The sequence below is a fragment of the Cylas formicarius genome, unplaced genomic scaffold, assembly GCF_029955315.1.
Source record: "Cylas formicarius isolate icCylForm1 unplaced genomic scaffold, icCylForm1.1 PGA_scaffold_10__41_contigs__length_53128322, whole genome shotgun sequence".
In the NCBI taxonomy this organism is placed as follows: domain Eukaryota; kingdom Metazoa; phylum Arthropoda; class Insecta; order Coleoptera; family Brentidae; genus Cylas; species Cylas formicarius.
In genome coordinates, this window is record NW_026844214.1 from 33552377 (window position 1) to 33568040 (window position 15664).

At 32.0% G+C, this 15664-nt stretch overlaps 1 protein-coding gene and 1 long non-coding RNA gene across 2 annotated transcripts; one reads left to right on the forward strand and one right to left on the reverse strand.

The window, feature by feature from the left end:
* Positions 1-1545: 1545 nt before the first annotated feature.
* Positions 1546-10689, reverse strand: LOC132706135 (uncharacterized). The gene is made up of 3 exons (XR_009619553.1): positions 10559-10689; positions 9478-9618; positions 1546-2257 (listed from the first exon to the last, which is right to left on the reverse strand). It is a non-coding gene; the product is annotated as an uncharacterized LOC132706135 (long non-coding RNA).
* Positions 10690-11733: 1044 nt separating this feature from the next.
* LOC132706070 (translin) lies at positions 11734-15635 on the forward strand. The gene is made up of 5 exons (XM_060677194.1): positions 11734-11869; positions 11958-12051; positions 13353-13565; positions 14497-14570; positions 15267-15635. Exons 1-5 carry the CDS (start codon positions 11789-11791, stop codon positions 15519-15521), a joined length of 717 nt encoding a protein of 238 aa, XP_060533177.1. The 5' UTR covers positions 11734-11788; the 3' UTR covers positions 15522-15635.
* Positions 15636-15664: the final 29 nt, after the last annotated feature.

The window sequence follows — 15664 nt, forward strand, 5'->3', positions numbered from 1 at the left end:
ACTTTTAACATTTTACAATTGCTGTTAAATATTTTTGAGGGGGAATTTTTTGCAGTAGCCACCATGCAATTTTTGTTAGCAAAATGTTTTTTTTTTCATTGAGACAATAAACGATACTCTTTAGTGTTTGGTAATGTTAATTCTGTTACATTTGGAGCTAATTATTTATTGAGTTGTTTTATACTAGTTTTTAAATTTCTTGGTTATATTTTCCAATACCTACATATCTAATGAAATTGTCCATTGGTGCTTTTCATAATAATATTTTTGGGAGGCGAAACTGTCTGCAATTACTAGACTTGCGATGAAATAATGAGCACTCTGTCTCTATGAGGTGCTTGTTGAACATTTTTTCCATTTAGATGTTTCCAGTGCGATATCTAGTACCTCAAAGTTATATTTACACTTTTAGGGTCACATTTCGCGAAATAAGTTTATAAAAACAAGCTTTTTGTGTCGATTTACGGGCACAAATTCGGGAAAAAAATAGCTGCTATCGTGTCTATAGCGCTTAAAGTACCAAAATTATACCAAGGACGCCAATCCGTCTGCTGTAATTCAGCATAATATTAACTCTGCCCTTGTCCACTTTCTACACCTTAATTCCTTTTTGCCTGAAAATTTAATGGGATTTCGACATATTTTGAGTAAATACTGGCGAAAAATGCAACATCCAAACATTGAAGAACTGGCAGTGGCCATGTTGGTTCTTGGGAGCCGCAAGGCCTTATGGTTCGAACGTCAGAATTTCCAATTAGAGGTGCCATTGGTTAAAAATAAAATTTCAAATCTCGCGCATGCGCATATTTAACAGACCTTCTCAAAATTTCCTTTCACAGTTCCTGTACAATTAGCATAGGCAGGGCCTCTATATGTCTAATAGCCAACACCATTAAATATGCGCATGCGAGAGATTTGAAATTTCGTTTTAACGAATGGGAGCTCTAATTGCAAATTCTGATGTTCGACCCATAAGGCCTTGCGGCTTCCAACAACCAACATGGCGGCTGTCAGGTCGTCAAAGTTTGGGTGCTGCATTTTTATGCTAGTATTTTCTCAAAATATGACGAAATCACATTAAATTTTCAGGCAAAAAATGGAATTAAGGTGTGGAAAACGCTGTTAAAAAAATTATTATAGTGCGGACATACGGATCGGCGTTCTTAGTATAATTCCATAAGTAATTTGGCGTTTTGATTCTTCAAGCCCTATAGACAGCTGTTTTTTCCAGAACTTGTGCCCATAAATCAACGAAAACAGTTTGTTTTTATACTGAAAATGTAAATAAAGTCGACTTGTCGAAATGTGACTCAAAGTGTAAATAACTTTGAGGTTCTAGATATCGCACAGGATTTCGTTAACAAACTGTAGGTATTGCAAAATATAACCAAGAAAATTAAAAACTAGTGTAAAACAAGTCAATAATTAGTATATATTGTACTTGATTCAGCACTTCAAACAAGCATCTTCATTTCTTTCGTTTCTAGTATTGCGATTATGGATTTTTCAAATACACCCACAAGTTATTATGTATACGTGGTGAAAACAAAATTGTCGTTTATTGTCGCAAAATTTAAAAACATTTTGCTCGCAAAAATTGCATGGTGGCTACCGCCAAAAATTCCCAGTTAAAAATATTGAACAGCAATTGTAATCTGCTAAAAATACATGTAGAAATTGCATTTTCTCTACCGGGCTTTGCATGTAGATAACTAAAAATTACTTCTCCAGAAATGCTTGGAATGTTTTAAAAATCTCACGTGAAACATCCTAAAAGGAAGATGTTCTATATTGTTAATGGGATACCAAATAATAGTCAAATTCACTCAAACTGTCTATTTTCACTTCGATATATCGCGGGCGTGTCGAACGTACCACCAATCGTAAAGATTATGATATCGAAAAGCAAACCCCCTGTCACCCTTGTGGCCCTCGTCGGCATTTTTGCTTTGTCGGCGCTTAGTCACGCCACCTTAATAATAAACACGTGGTGCGAGGATGATTAGTTCGTGTGTATGAATATTTATGAGTCACCCTGGGAACTACGTAGGTACGTCCAACAGTAATGCTATAATAAATAATAAATCACATTATAAAAGCCATTGAAATAAACAATATTAATTGAAGAATAATAGTAATAGTTTATATTACAATATTCTACATATTTTATATAATAAATATAACTGGTAACATTCGGCCATCCTGTCATTCTACGCGTCCTCGCGTGTAGATGTCATCTATCTGTGTCTTCTTATTGCTGGAACATAAAACAAAGTAACTTTCAGTAAGAATTTATATTTTGTACTTTATTATTTTGTAGGTAGGACGATCCATTGCCTACAAAAACATTTTTTTTTACATTTTCAAGTCTTTAACTTAATTATAGTAACCGCAACTATTTACAATTATAGTATGTTATTCCATATATATATATATATATATATATATATATATATATATATATATATATATATATATATATATATATATATATATATATATATATATATATATATATATATATATATATATATATATATATATATATATATATATATATATATATATATATATATATATATATATATATATATATATATATATATATATATATATATATATATATATATGATGACACTATATTCCGGGATATCATCCGTTCGCTGGTTGAACTCCGACTGGAATCCTGCAAATCTTGCATCCGACTGGAATCCTGCAGACGTTTCGCCAAAATCTCACTTGGCATCTTCAATGCTCGCGCTCCGAGTGTTCGAAGTGTTTTCGGAGCGCGAGCATTGAAGATGCCAAGTGAGATTTTGGCGAAACGTCTGCAGGATTCCAGTCGGATGCAGGATTTGCAGGATTCCAGTCGGATGCAGGATTCCAGTCGGAGTTCAACGAGCGAACGGATGATATCCCGGAGTATAGTGTCATCACATTTTTCCATCCGTGAATCAATACGTGAGAATATATATATATATATATATATATATATATATATATATATATATATATATATATATATATATATATATATATATATATATATATATATATATTCTCACGTATTGATTCACGGATGGAAAAATGTGATGACACTATATTCCGGGATATCATCCGTTCGCTCGTTGAACTCCGACTGGAATCCTGCATCCGACTGGAATCCTGCAAATCTTGCATCCGACTGGAATCCTGCAGACGTTTCGCCAAAATCTCACTTGGCATCTTCAATGCTCGCGCTCCGAAGTGTTCGAGTGTTCGAAGTGTTTTCGGAGCGCGAGCATTGAAGATGCCAAGTGAGATTTTGGCGAAACGTCTGCAGGATTCCAGTCGGATGCAAGATTTGCAGGATTCCAGTCGGATGCAGGATTCCAGTCGGAGTTCAACGAGCGAACGGATGATATCCCGGAATATAGTGTCATCATATATATATATATATATATATATATATATATATATATATATATATATATATATATATATATATATATATATATATATATATATATGCATACATATATATATATATATATATATATATATATATATATATATATATATATATATATATATATATATATATATATATATATATATATATATATATGCATACATATATATATATATATATATATATATATATATATATATATATATATATATATATATATATATATATATATATATATCGCAAGTATTCTCTTTCAAGAATCAAATAATGGATTAAAACCAATGGCATCTATAGTAGAACAACAACCGTTTTCATCATTCATATGAATTAGAAACATTAACGGTAATCGAATCTATAAAACGATTTAGAATCTATATTCATGGTATTCATTTTAAAATAATTACGGATTGTAGCGCCGTGCGAAGTACATTTGTAAAAAAGGAATTAGTGCCCAGAATAGCACGTTGGTGGTTCGCTATCCAAGATTTTGAAATTCAACATCGGACAGGGAGCAAAATGTCGCATGTAGACGCTTTAAGTAGGAACACTGAAAATATTTTTAAAATAGGAATCAACGACTGGCCTATATGCAAATGAAAGACGAACAAATACGTATAATTTATGAAAAATTAAAATCTGGAACAGCCGATAAAGAAATAAAACTCACTTATTGTCTTAAAAGTAGTACCGGAAAATATTAAATGGTGAACTGACTTGTAGTACCGAAAATATGTAGATTTAATATAATGAGAAAATATCACGATGAAATAGGTCATATTGGTTTGAAAAGATGTGAATCTTTAATAAAAAGTAAATTTTGTTTTCCGAAAATGACCCGAAAAAAGAACGGTTTCTTTGTCCAATACCTAAATCAAATGAACCACTTTACACGAGGCATATTGACCATTTGGGACCCTTCTGTAAAACAAGCAAAAATTATGCATACGTTTTTATGATAGTTGATTCGTTTACTAAATATTGACCAACCAAGACCAACCAAGACAACAAATTCAAAAGAAGTTATTTATTGTTTAAAAGACGTATTAGTATGTTTGGAACACCCAAACGAATTATTTCAGATCGTCGCAAAGCTTTTAAATCTAAAACATTTAAAGAGTTTTGCGACGAAATGAAAATTAAATTAATTTTGAATGCAGTAGCGTCACCACTTTTCAATGGTCAAGTGGAACGTTATTACCGCACTCTCTTAGACGGTCTAAATACTAGTATGCAGGACGAAAATGAATGGTATGAAAAACTGGCAGATGTTGTTTAGGGAATGAATAACACTGTACTGGGTACACTCCACACGCATTAATGTTTGGATTTGATAAACATCGATATGGAAATTTAGACCAAAATGACATAATGCCTGAAAATAGGGAATATATTGCTGGAAAATATAGATAAAAAATGGACTTACAAAGTTAAAAAAATGAAAAAGCAGTTTGATAAAAAACGAAAACAAAGTACTAAATATCAGGTAGGAGATTTGGTACTTTGGTAGGGGGCAACGAAAAGATTCCAAAGAAGTCGGGCGTAAGACCGGAATAAAATTTGGAGGTCCTTACAAGGTATCGAAAGTGTTAGAAAACGATCGATACGAAATTATAGCTTTGAAAGGACTAAAAGGCTATCCACGGTACTCTGCAATTGTTGCTGTAGTACGTAACGAAAATACAAATCCGGTGCTCTAACCGAATCTGATACATCGTCTGATTCGGAAGTAAATAGCACCGATGAGTTAATTGATTTATTGGAGTCATAAAAAAATGGAACACCAGAATTAAATATATATATATATATATATATATATATATATATATATATATATATATATATATATATATATATATATATATATATATATATATATATATATATATATATATATATATATATATATATATATATATATATATGCATATATATATATATATATATATATATATATATATATATATATATATATATATATATATATATATATATATATTAATTCTGGTGTTCCATTTTTTTATGACTCCAATAAATCAATTAACTCATCGGTGCTATTTACTTCCGAATCAGACGATGTATCAGATTCGGTTAGAGCACCGGATTTGTATTTTCGTTACGTACTACAGCAACAATTGCAGAGTACCGTGGATAGCCTTTTAGTCCTTTCAAAGCTATAATTTCGTATCGATCGTTTTCTAACACTTTCGATACCTTGTAAGGACCTCCAAATTTTATTCCGGTCTTACGCCCGACTTCTTTGGAATCTTTTCGTTGCCCCCTACCAAAGTACCAAATCTCCTACCTGATATTTAGTACTTTGTTTTCGTTTTTTATCAAACTGCTTTTTCATTTTTTTAACTTTGTAAGTCCATTTTTTATCTATATTTTCCAGCAATATATTCCCTATTTTCAGGCATTATGTCATTTTGGTCTAAATTTCCATATCGATGTTTATCAAATCCAAACATTAATGCGTGTGGAGTGTACCCAGTACAGTGTTATTCATTCCCTAAACAACATCTGCCAGTTTTTCATACCATTCATTTTCGTCCTGCATACTAGTATTTAGACCGTCTAAGAGAGTGCGGTAATAACGTTCCACTTGACCATTGAAAAGTGGTGACGCTACTGCATTCAAAATTAATTTAATTTTCATTTCGTCGCAAAACTCTTTAAATGTTTTAGATTTAAAAGCTTTGCGACGATCTGAAATAATTCGTTTGGGTGTTCCAAACATACTAATACGTCTTTTAAACAATAAATAACTTCTTTTGAATTTGTTGTCTTGGTTGGTCTTGGTTGGTCAATATTTAGTAAACGAATCAACTATCATAAAAACGTATGCATAATTTTTGCTTGTTTTACAGAAGGGTCCCAAATGGTCAATATGCCTCGTGTAAAGTGGTTCATTTGATTTAGGTATTGGACAAAGAAACCGTTCTTTTTTCGGGTCATTTTCGGAAAACAAAATTTACTTTTTATTAAAGATTCACATCTTTTCAAACCAATATGACCTATTTCATCGTGATATTTTCTCATTATATTAAATCTACATATTTTCGGTACTACAAGTCAGTTCACCATTTAATATTTTCCGGTACTACTTTTAAGACAATAAGTGAGTTTTATTTCTTTATCGGCTGTTCCAGATTTTAATTTTTCATAAATTATACGTATTTGTTCGTCTTTCATTTGCATATAGGCCAGTCGTTGATTCCTATTTTAAAAATATTTTCAGTGTTCCTACTTAAAGCGTCTACATGCGACATTTTGCTCCCTGTCCGATGTTGAATTTCAAAATCTTGGATAGCGAACCACCAACGTGCTATTCTGGGCACTAATTCTTTTTTTACAAATGTACTTCGCACGGCGCTACAATCCGTAATTATTTTAAAATGAATACCATGAATATAGATTCTAAATCGTTTTATAGATTCGATTACCGTTAATGTTTCTAATTCATATGAATGATGAAAACGGTTGTTGTTCTACTATAGATGCCATTGGTTTTAATCCATTATTTGATTCTTGAAAGAGAATACCTGCGATACCTTTTGAGCTAGCGTCTGTTCGGTTTTAGATTTTGGGTTATAAATGGTTAGAATAGGTTCGTTGATTAAAATTGATTTAATTTTTGAAATAGCTTCATTTTGAATTTCACCCCATTCCCACTTTACATATTTTCTTAGTAATTTCGTTAATGGTGCAACTATATCAGCCTGATTTTTAATGAATTTTCTAAAGTATGAACTTAAGCCTAAGAACTGTCTTACTTCATGCACGTTTCAAGGGGTTCTAAAATCTTGTATGGCTTTTACTTTTTTTGAACCGGGTTTTATCTCATTTGCCCTAATTTCGTAACCTAGAAAATCAATTTTAGTTTTTAAAAATAACATTTTTCTAGATTTAATTTTAAATTTTTTTCTTCGCATATATTTAAAATAATATTATAGATTTCGATGGACTTAAAATGTCATCTAAATAAACTGATATTTCGGAATGGCGTAATGGACCCATTATATTATTTACCCATCTTTTGAATGCTGATGGCGCGTTACATAAACCGGATGGTAAGCGAAGAAACTCTACTGTCCTGTTCGTCCGGAATTATAAATGCCGTTTTGTCGACCGAATCTTTATTTAAAGGAATTTGGTAATAACCGTGCTTCATATCTAAACTAGAAAAATACTTATTTCCGCCTAATTTGTTTGTCTTTTACTGTAATAGCATTTAATTTCGTATAATCTAACTAAGATTACAGGGCTTGCATATGACGACTGTGAAGTTTGTATAATATCGGCAGTTAATAATTCATCTACTTTTTCACGTATAATTTCTTTTCCTTTTCTGAGAGTCTGTAGGGTCTATAATATATTGATTGCTTAGAATTTAGAGTTATAGTAAATTCGACATGATTAATTGGACCTAATTCCACAGTAGACTGTGCAAAGCATGATTGTTTAGTATTTAGTAATTTAATTAAACGATCAACATTTTCTTTCTCAAGATTGTCATGTTTTATTTGAGATATTTCTATGTTATTTAGAATTCTGACTTGACTGCTGTTTTTAGGAACATATTTTGATAAGGCGACCTCGCCAGTTCAGAAATCTGCTAGGGTTTCTTGACGATGAGGCCAAATAACAAAAGTATCATCGACGTAGCGTTTCCATAATTTTTGTTCAAAAATTTGTCCGTTATAAGAATAATATGTTCCCGATAAACATTTTTCAATTAAGGTGAGAAGGTTTGGGTCCAGATTCTCGGATTTTAATATATCTGAAATGATGTGGAGAGTTTCAGGAATAGGAACTTTGGTAAAGAGGGATTCTACTTCGAAACTAATTAGAATATCTTGTGTATCTAATGTAATGTTTTTTAATTGTTCAATGAAGTGAAAGGAATTAAGTACGAAAGTGTCAGTTTTCCCTGTAAGAGGTTTTAATAAGGAAGCTAGATATTTTGCTAGAGAATATGTTGGAGAACCAATGGTGCTGACAATAGGTCGAAGGGGTAATCCTGGTTTGTGAATCTTTGGGAGTCCGTAGAGACGAGGAATTTTAGGGTCGTTAGGGGTAACAGATTTTTTCACGGAGTCTGATAGAAAAAAAGCCTTAATAACAGATTTAAGGTTGCGCTCCATAGATGACGTAGGATCTTTTTTAATTTGACAATATGATCCGTCTGTAAGAATCTTTCCTAATATTCATTTGTGTCCATGACTACCATAGCGTTTCCTTTATCTGCATTACGATGTCTGGATTGGATTTTACAGATTTTAAGGCGATGCGTTCAGGCTATACAATATTGGATTTAGAAGGTTTAGATTTTTTAAGGATTTTTTTTTTGTTTAGGATAGACTCGACATTTGAAATGATTTCCTCTTTTGGGATGATACTTGTTCAAAAATCTTTCAACATCTTCGGTCCATCAAAGACAAAATTCCATTCGAGATGCTAGGAGTTTACAGCATTCCATGCATATGCGGCAAAGAATACATTGGAGAGACCGAATGAAAAATATCAACTAGGCTCAGAGAACACGAAAGAGCCTTACGACTAAGATAAATAAACTCATCAGCTGTTGCCGAACACACTCATGAAACCAGACATAAAATTTTATTCGATAAAACTAAAATTCTTGAATGTAATCCGTTCTGCTACCAGCGAAAAATCCGAGAGACTATAGAAATCTATAAACAACCTAACAACTTAAAAAACTCAAAAATGTACCCGAACAACAAAAATTTTTCTTATATTGAAATTAGCAAGAAAAATATCAATATTTTAGACCGAAAGAAAGTTAGTAACATATTACCGACAAAATAATATTTCTGAGACGTCAGAAATTATTTGATAAATTTCAGTCTGGTTCAAAATGCGCCAGAAATGAAACAGTTAAATATGTAAAAAAAAATAGAAAAAAAGGTACCATTAAGCAATGTAAATATGGAGTGTTAAGTACCATCAACAACTAGAAGGACCAGAAAACACGTAACCCAATATATAACTCATCACATATCTACCTAAAAACAGCTCCGGTAGCTTAAAGCAGTGAGGTGACCCCACATATGGATGCTTGGGCAAAGTTATCAGTTTCCCTGACAGCCCTATTTTCAACAAGGAATGTTATCCATTGTTTCCATACAAATTCATCTTTTGGTAAACTAAAAAATGAAATGTAAATTGATGATACTACCTGCATAAGCGAATATTATATCAAAAATAGGAACCATTGATCAGTCCCATAACTTGGGAATGATCCTAAGTTACTGATAAAATATAACCCAACAACTTGTTGTACTAAATAGTTATTCACACAAGGAAGCTGGGTGATACGAGTGAACTACATAGTTTACTCTCAATCCAAGCAAGGGTTGGGAAAATAATCCGAGACTAATCAAGATTTGTTTTAGTAGTAGATTTACAAAATCAGTATTTATTGATAGAACTGTTTCTATTTAATCAATATCAAATTGTGTGTGTATGTACTGCAGTATTCACTTACCTCCCTAAGGAGGTAGGTGACCTACCAATGAAATACCCCCACATTTTAAATAGTTGCCTACAATTCCTTATAATTCCCAAAACGTTTCTGTAATGCCCTCAGACTTCTCAAAAATATCCTGAAGAAATATTGTTTAAATTTTTCCTGTTGCAACCGAACCGATTCTGGTAATTTCCCCCTTTCTGCGGTAATGAGTTGTGTAATTTTTTACCAACTGAAAGGCCATATTAAGTTTTACAAGGTTTTGTGGTTATCAAGGGGTATTTCCTGTGCTTGTTCTAGTAAAACTTGCAGCTTAATTGTTTTCTTATATCACCCAAACATCCTTCCTATGTAACTATCTAAATGTACTGAATTCTGTGTAGTAAACGGACATGTCAACAATTATGTGCAAGTCAATTTTGCAGTTAAATGAAAAATAAATAGGCATCCTTGGGTTTGTCTAAGATCCTATTAGATCCTCATATTTGCCACATTTGCTGTAATTTTGTGAAAGAGCAAAGTATTAAAAGTACAAATTATACAAGTGTGTGAGTTCAAGTTCCCTATAAACCACCTTTAAATCTTTTAAATTAACTTGTACATAAGACAACACTTACCTGTGTATAGGCACATTCCTTTCCTTACAGCTTTGACCACAAACACAACAAGTTTTCCAATGGGTGGGCATTTTTATCAACAAAAACACGGAAAAGGTACGGAGATAAACACAAACACCAAGAGTTAAAACAACAATGGCGTAGACTGTTAGTATTCTCTGACAATAGTAATTACCTAGTTCGGCGTTGCCAATTATATTCGGATTTCAGAGACAGGTTGGCCCTCATAAAAATTATTCAATTTTTTCAGAAAAATTACGGCTACGTGTCAAATCAGTCAGTTGGCAAGTGACGCATGCGCATAAGATCCAGACCTTCTCGATGAGAATATCACAGCCACCTGCGGCGCATCACTTCTTACCGTAGTAGGGCCACTATAGTATCTAATAGCTACGTGGATGTTACTCCAAAGCTCACTCGCAACTGGCTAGGACAAATTGCACAGCTTATAATCAGTTTTATTCCCATCATCAGGTGTAAACCCTACCTACCTACCTACCGGTGGCTGTAATAAATAGGGGGCAATAATGACAACAAAATATTCAAAAGATACTCACGAGTTAATAAAAAATATTCTTTTAAATGTTCGTTGCAACAACCTTCAATAAAATTAACTTATATATTTTTGGAAACTATAATTGACCGTATACATAGGAATTCATGTGTACTGTGCAGATTTAGCACCCAATGTACGTCCTGTATCTTTGAGACAAGCACCCTTTTCCTAATATGTATTCGCATTATACACATCTAGCATCGACTGGCAAATTGCAAAGTATACCATTTGACCTTCTGCTACATCGAGATACCTCGCGAGAGAATACTCACCGAGACTTTCCGAAACAGGACCGAACGCCGTTCGGGGTCTTTGGACATTTGAACATTAGATCAATTGTGGTGTTCACTTGAAATCGCTGTCGATGTGAGCCATTTTATTAATGACTATGCGAGGATGAAGAAATCTCTCTAGTCTGGAAAAAGTCCAAAGCACGTACGCCGGAAATGGGCCATCCCCCTTCTGGTGGACGCCTAGGTGACACGAGAATTTTCTGTAAAACCAAATTAAAACCGGCAACAATGAAGAAGAAAAATCAATTCCAACCTATAAAGTATTTTTTTTACTATCTCTTCCAAATTTAACATCCGCGTTATTCCCATTATTTTTTAAGCTTTATTTTTCGAATAAAGAAAATGTAAATATCCGAAAATAGTTCCTGATTAAATTCGAAAATGGCACAACCAAATAAAGTTGTAACGGACATTTTTGCTCCATTCCAAGATTACATTAACGCGGAACAAGATATTCGAGAGGTAAAACAATATAGTGTGTAGTAAATATCGTTAAAGGCGTAATATTCAAAGTTTGATTATTAATTTAATTCATATTTTAATGTTTTAGGAAATTAGAAACATATTAAAGTGTATTGAGAAATTTCTCAGAGAAATACACACATCATTACAAATAATTCACTGTGAAATGAATTGTGCACAAGGTATTGTCTAGGTAGATAGTATTATATATACATAGTATATATAGTATTATATATATATATATATATATATATATATATATATATATATATATATATATATATATATATATATATATATATATATATATATATATATATATATATATATATATATATATATATATATATATATATATATATATATATATATATATATATTCTCACGTATTGATTCACGGATGGAAAAATGTGATGACACTATACTCCGGGATATCATCCGTTCGCTCGTTGAACTCCGACTGGAATCCTGCAAATCCTGCAGACGTTTCGCCAAAATCTCACTTGGCATCTTCAATGCTCGCGCTCCGAAAACACTTCGAACACTCGGATATATATATATATATATATATATATATATATATATATATATATATATATATATATATATATATATATATATATATATATATATATATATATGTGTTTTGCGCGAGCATTGAAGATGCCAAGTGAGATTTTGGCGAAACGTCTGCAGGATTCCAGTCGGAGTTAAACGAGCGAACGGATGATATCCCGGAATATAGTGTCATCACATTTCTCCATCCGTGAATCAATACGTGAATATATATATAATATATCATATAATATATATATATATATATATATATATATATATATATATATATATATATATATATATATATATATATATATATATATATATATATATATATATATATATATATATATATATATATATATATATATATATATTCTCACATATTGATTCACGGATGGAAAAATGTGATGACACTATATTCCGGGATATCATCCGTTCACTCGTTTAACTCCGACTGGAATCCTGCAAATCCTTCATCCGACTGGAATCCTGCAGACGTTTCGCCAAAATCTCACTTGGCTTCTTCAATGCTCGCGCTCCGAAAACACTTCGAACACAGTCGGATGCAGGATTTGCAGGATTCCAGTCGGAGGTCAACGAGTGAACGGATGATATTCCGGAATATAGTGTCATCACATATATATATATATATATATATATATATATATATATATATATATATATATATATATATTTATTTATTTATTTATTTATTTATTAAGAGGTAGCATAAAATCAGAGCTCCCAGCAATAAATTTTACAATCAGTGACAGAGTAATTCATCACATCTTTCTAAAAGTTTTACTTTAGGGTTTTAGTTTTAAAAGTACAGCTTTAGATTAGATAGTTCATTCAGCATAAATTCCTCTGGTTTTGTTAGGAACATGTTGGTGAAGGACAATTCTGTAAATATTATTTTTAGTACATACATCTTGTCTGAAAGCACGACAACTTTTTGAAGAAGTTACTAGAGAGTTTGATAATCTAGATAAAATCATCCCAAGTGGGCAATATTATAGATATAATGACCATTGGAGATATGCCACCCAAAGACTCTGTTTTTTGGCTGCCCTGGTTGTGTTTTTAGAGCAAGGGATTCTAATTGACAAAGTTACTGCAGCAAAGATTCTTGGAGGTAAGTTTATATTTTAATTAAACAGAATTTCGTTTAATAAAACTCTTTAAGGATTACAAGCTGTATTTATTGTCTTACAGTCACTAAATGACCTGACCAATCTAAGTTATGGTCAACTTAAATACCAACAAATTTGTTGCTTCTGACCCAGGGTAGTATAATTCCATTTGGTACGGAAGCACATAGAATTAGTTTTATGAACAATTTAAAACCAGTTGGTTAGTCAACCGATCTGAAAAAATGTCAACAAGCTCTGACAAGAGTTGCTCTAATCATTAACAAATTAGAATAGTCGGCAACATTTTTCAAAGTTTGATTTGCTGTTGGGCTAAATAGTATATAAATAAAACATGAAAAAGTAAAGAACCTATGACACTGAGCCAAGTCGCAGAGTTGAAGATTACTTGCTTCTCAAAAATATTGTCTTCCATTGCTCACTATGATGGCTTTCTGGCGCCTATCGAAGATGTAACTTGTGAGCCATTCTAAGGCAGGGCGTCTCCCAATGCTTTTAATAAGTTTAAGAACACTGCCATTGAAATGTTCATTTCCTCTGAACCATTTAGAATTTTCTCAACAAAATTATATGTAGTAGTCCCAACAGACTTAGTAAAGTACTCGCGTGTTGATTGTGATATGTTTTCATGGATAAAAAAAATTAAGGATTGTGCACATGGCAATCACCAAAACTTCAAAAAATATTGGTAACACATCGATAGTTCTAGAGTTTTCAATCAATGTTTTGTCGCCTTATGTAAAGGTTTAACCAAAGAGACTTTAAGTAAATCAGTTGATCCATTAAAGCACTGTTTTTATTTTTAAGTTAAGATGTAATTTTCATTGTATCGATTGGTGTAATTGGTGTTATAAAAGAAGATCGTGTTTGATTATAGTAATTATCAAAATCTTAATGCAGTTTTTTTTATTTTAGTTCACGAGAAACAAAACATTCATTTAGATCTGGAGGACTACCTAATGGGCATGCTCAACCTGGCAACCGAGCTGGTTAGTAACACTTTACTTTTTTTTGCCATTTTGAAGATTAGTTGTAGTTAAGCTTATAAATTTTTTCATATGTATTTCACAAAAAGCGTTTGAAAACATTTCTGTTGAAAATGGAAATTATAATTTAAAAAAAAAAGGAGGGAACAATATTTTACTGGCTGTTCTTTTTTTTTTTCAAAAATGTAATCTAACATTTGTCTCTGTTAATAATGAGTTGAAGTTGACAAATACTCACCTTTTTAAAAGATTTTACAAGTGACTTATGTTCACATCAATCTTTATCTTTTCCTTCCAAATGTGGATAGGCGCCCTCACAATTATTAGTTAGTAACAGCTATTAACTATTTAGTTTGCTTTATATTAAATGCAACGCAGAATTCTCTATATGTGAGACTATAATGTGTTCTTGCGCAATTTTGTAACTCAAATAGCTAAACACTTAAATTTAGAGCTAATGTAAGTTGTTCTAAATGCGGGATGGCCGACTTATTGTGCAAGCCTTTTGTTGTCGGCAAATTCTTGGTGGCTCGAACAATTGGGTATTTATACATTTAAATGAGAATGTTCTTAGCCTTTCAATACCATACAGTGTAAGTAAACAATTCTAACAACATAACTGAAATCACAAAGGCTTGTACCTAGAATTTTCTATAACCTGAAAAAAATGTGTATACTTATCAAACCCAATTGTTTCAGTCTAGACTTGCTGTCAATTCAGTAACATATGGCGATTACAGTAGACCCTTACAAATATCCAGGTTTGTTGCTCAGTTAAACGCTGGTTTTCGACTATTAAATTTGAAAAATGATTCGCTCCGTAAGAGATTCGATGCCTTAAAGTATGATGTTAAGAAGATTGAAGAAGTGGTCTACGATTTATCTATAAGAGGCCTTGTACAGACTAGCGATGCAGATAGCACCCAAAACGATAATCAATCAGTGGCGCAATAGTATACTACAAATTAGTGATTCTTACATTATAATTTGCTTGCTAAAGCAAGTCTAGATTAAATATATTTGTTTATTCACTGTATATGTAGCATTGCGAATATATTTTAGAACTTATGGTCTCAGCTTTGATTCTTTTGCGGTGA

What these genes read in the sequence shown, in the direction of transcription:
- LOC132706070 (XM_060677194.1), top strand. Translation starts at nt 11,789, where the DNA reads ATGGCACAACCAAATAAAGTTGTAACGGACATTTTTGCTCCATTCCAA. An exon ending in CGGAACAAGATATTCGAGAG is followed by an intron (nt 11,870 to 11,957) that starts GTAAAACAATAT and finishes TTAATGTTTTAG; the next exon opens with GAAATTAGAAACATATTAAA. An exon ending in TGAAATGAATTGTGCACAAG is followed by an intron (nt 12,052 to 13,352) that starts GTATTGTCTAGG and finishes TATTATTTTTAG; the next exon opens with TACATACATCTTGTCTGAAA.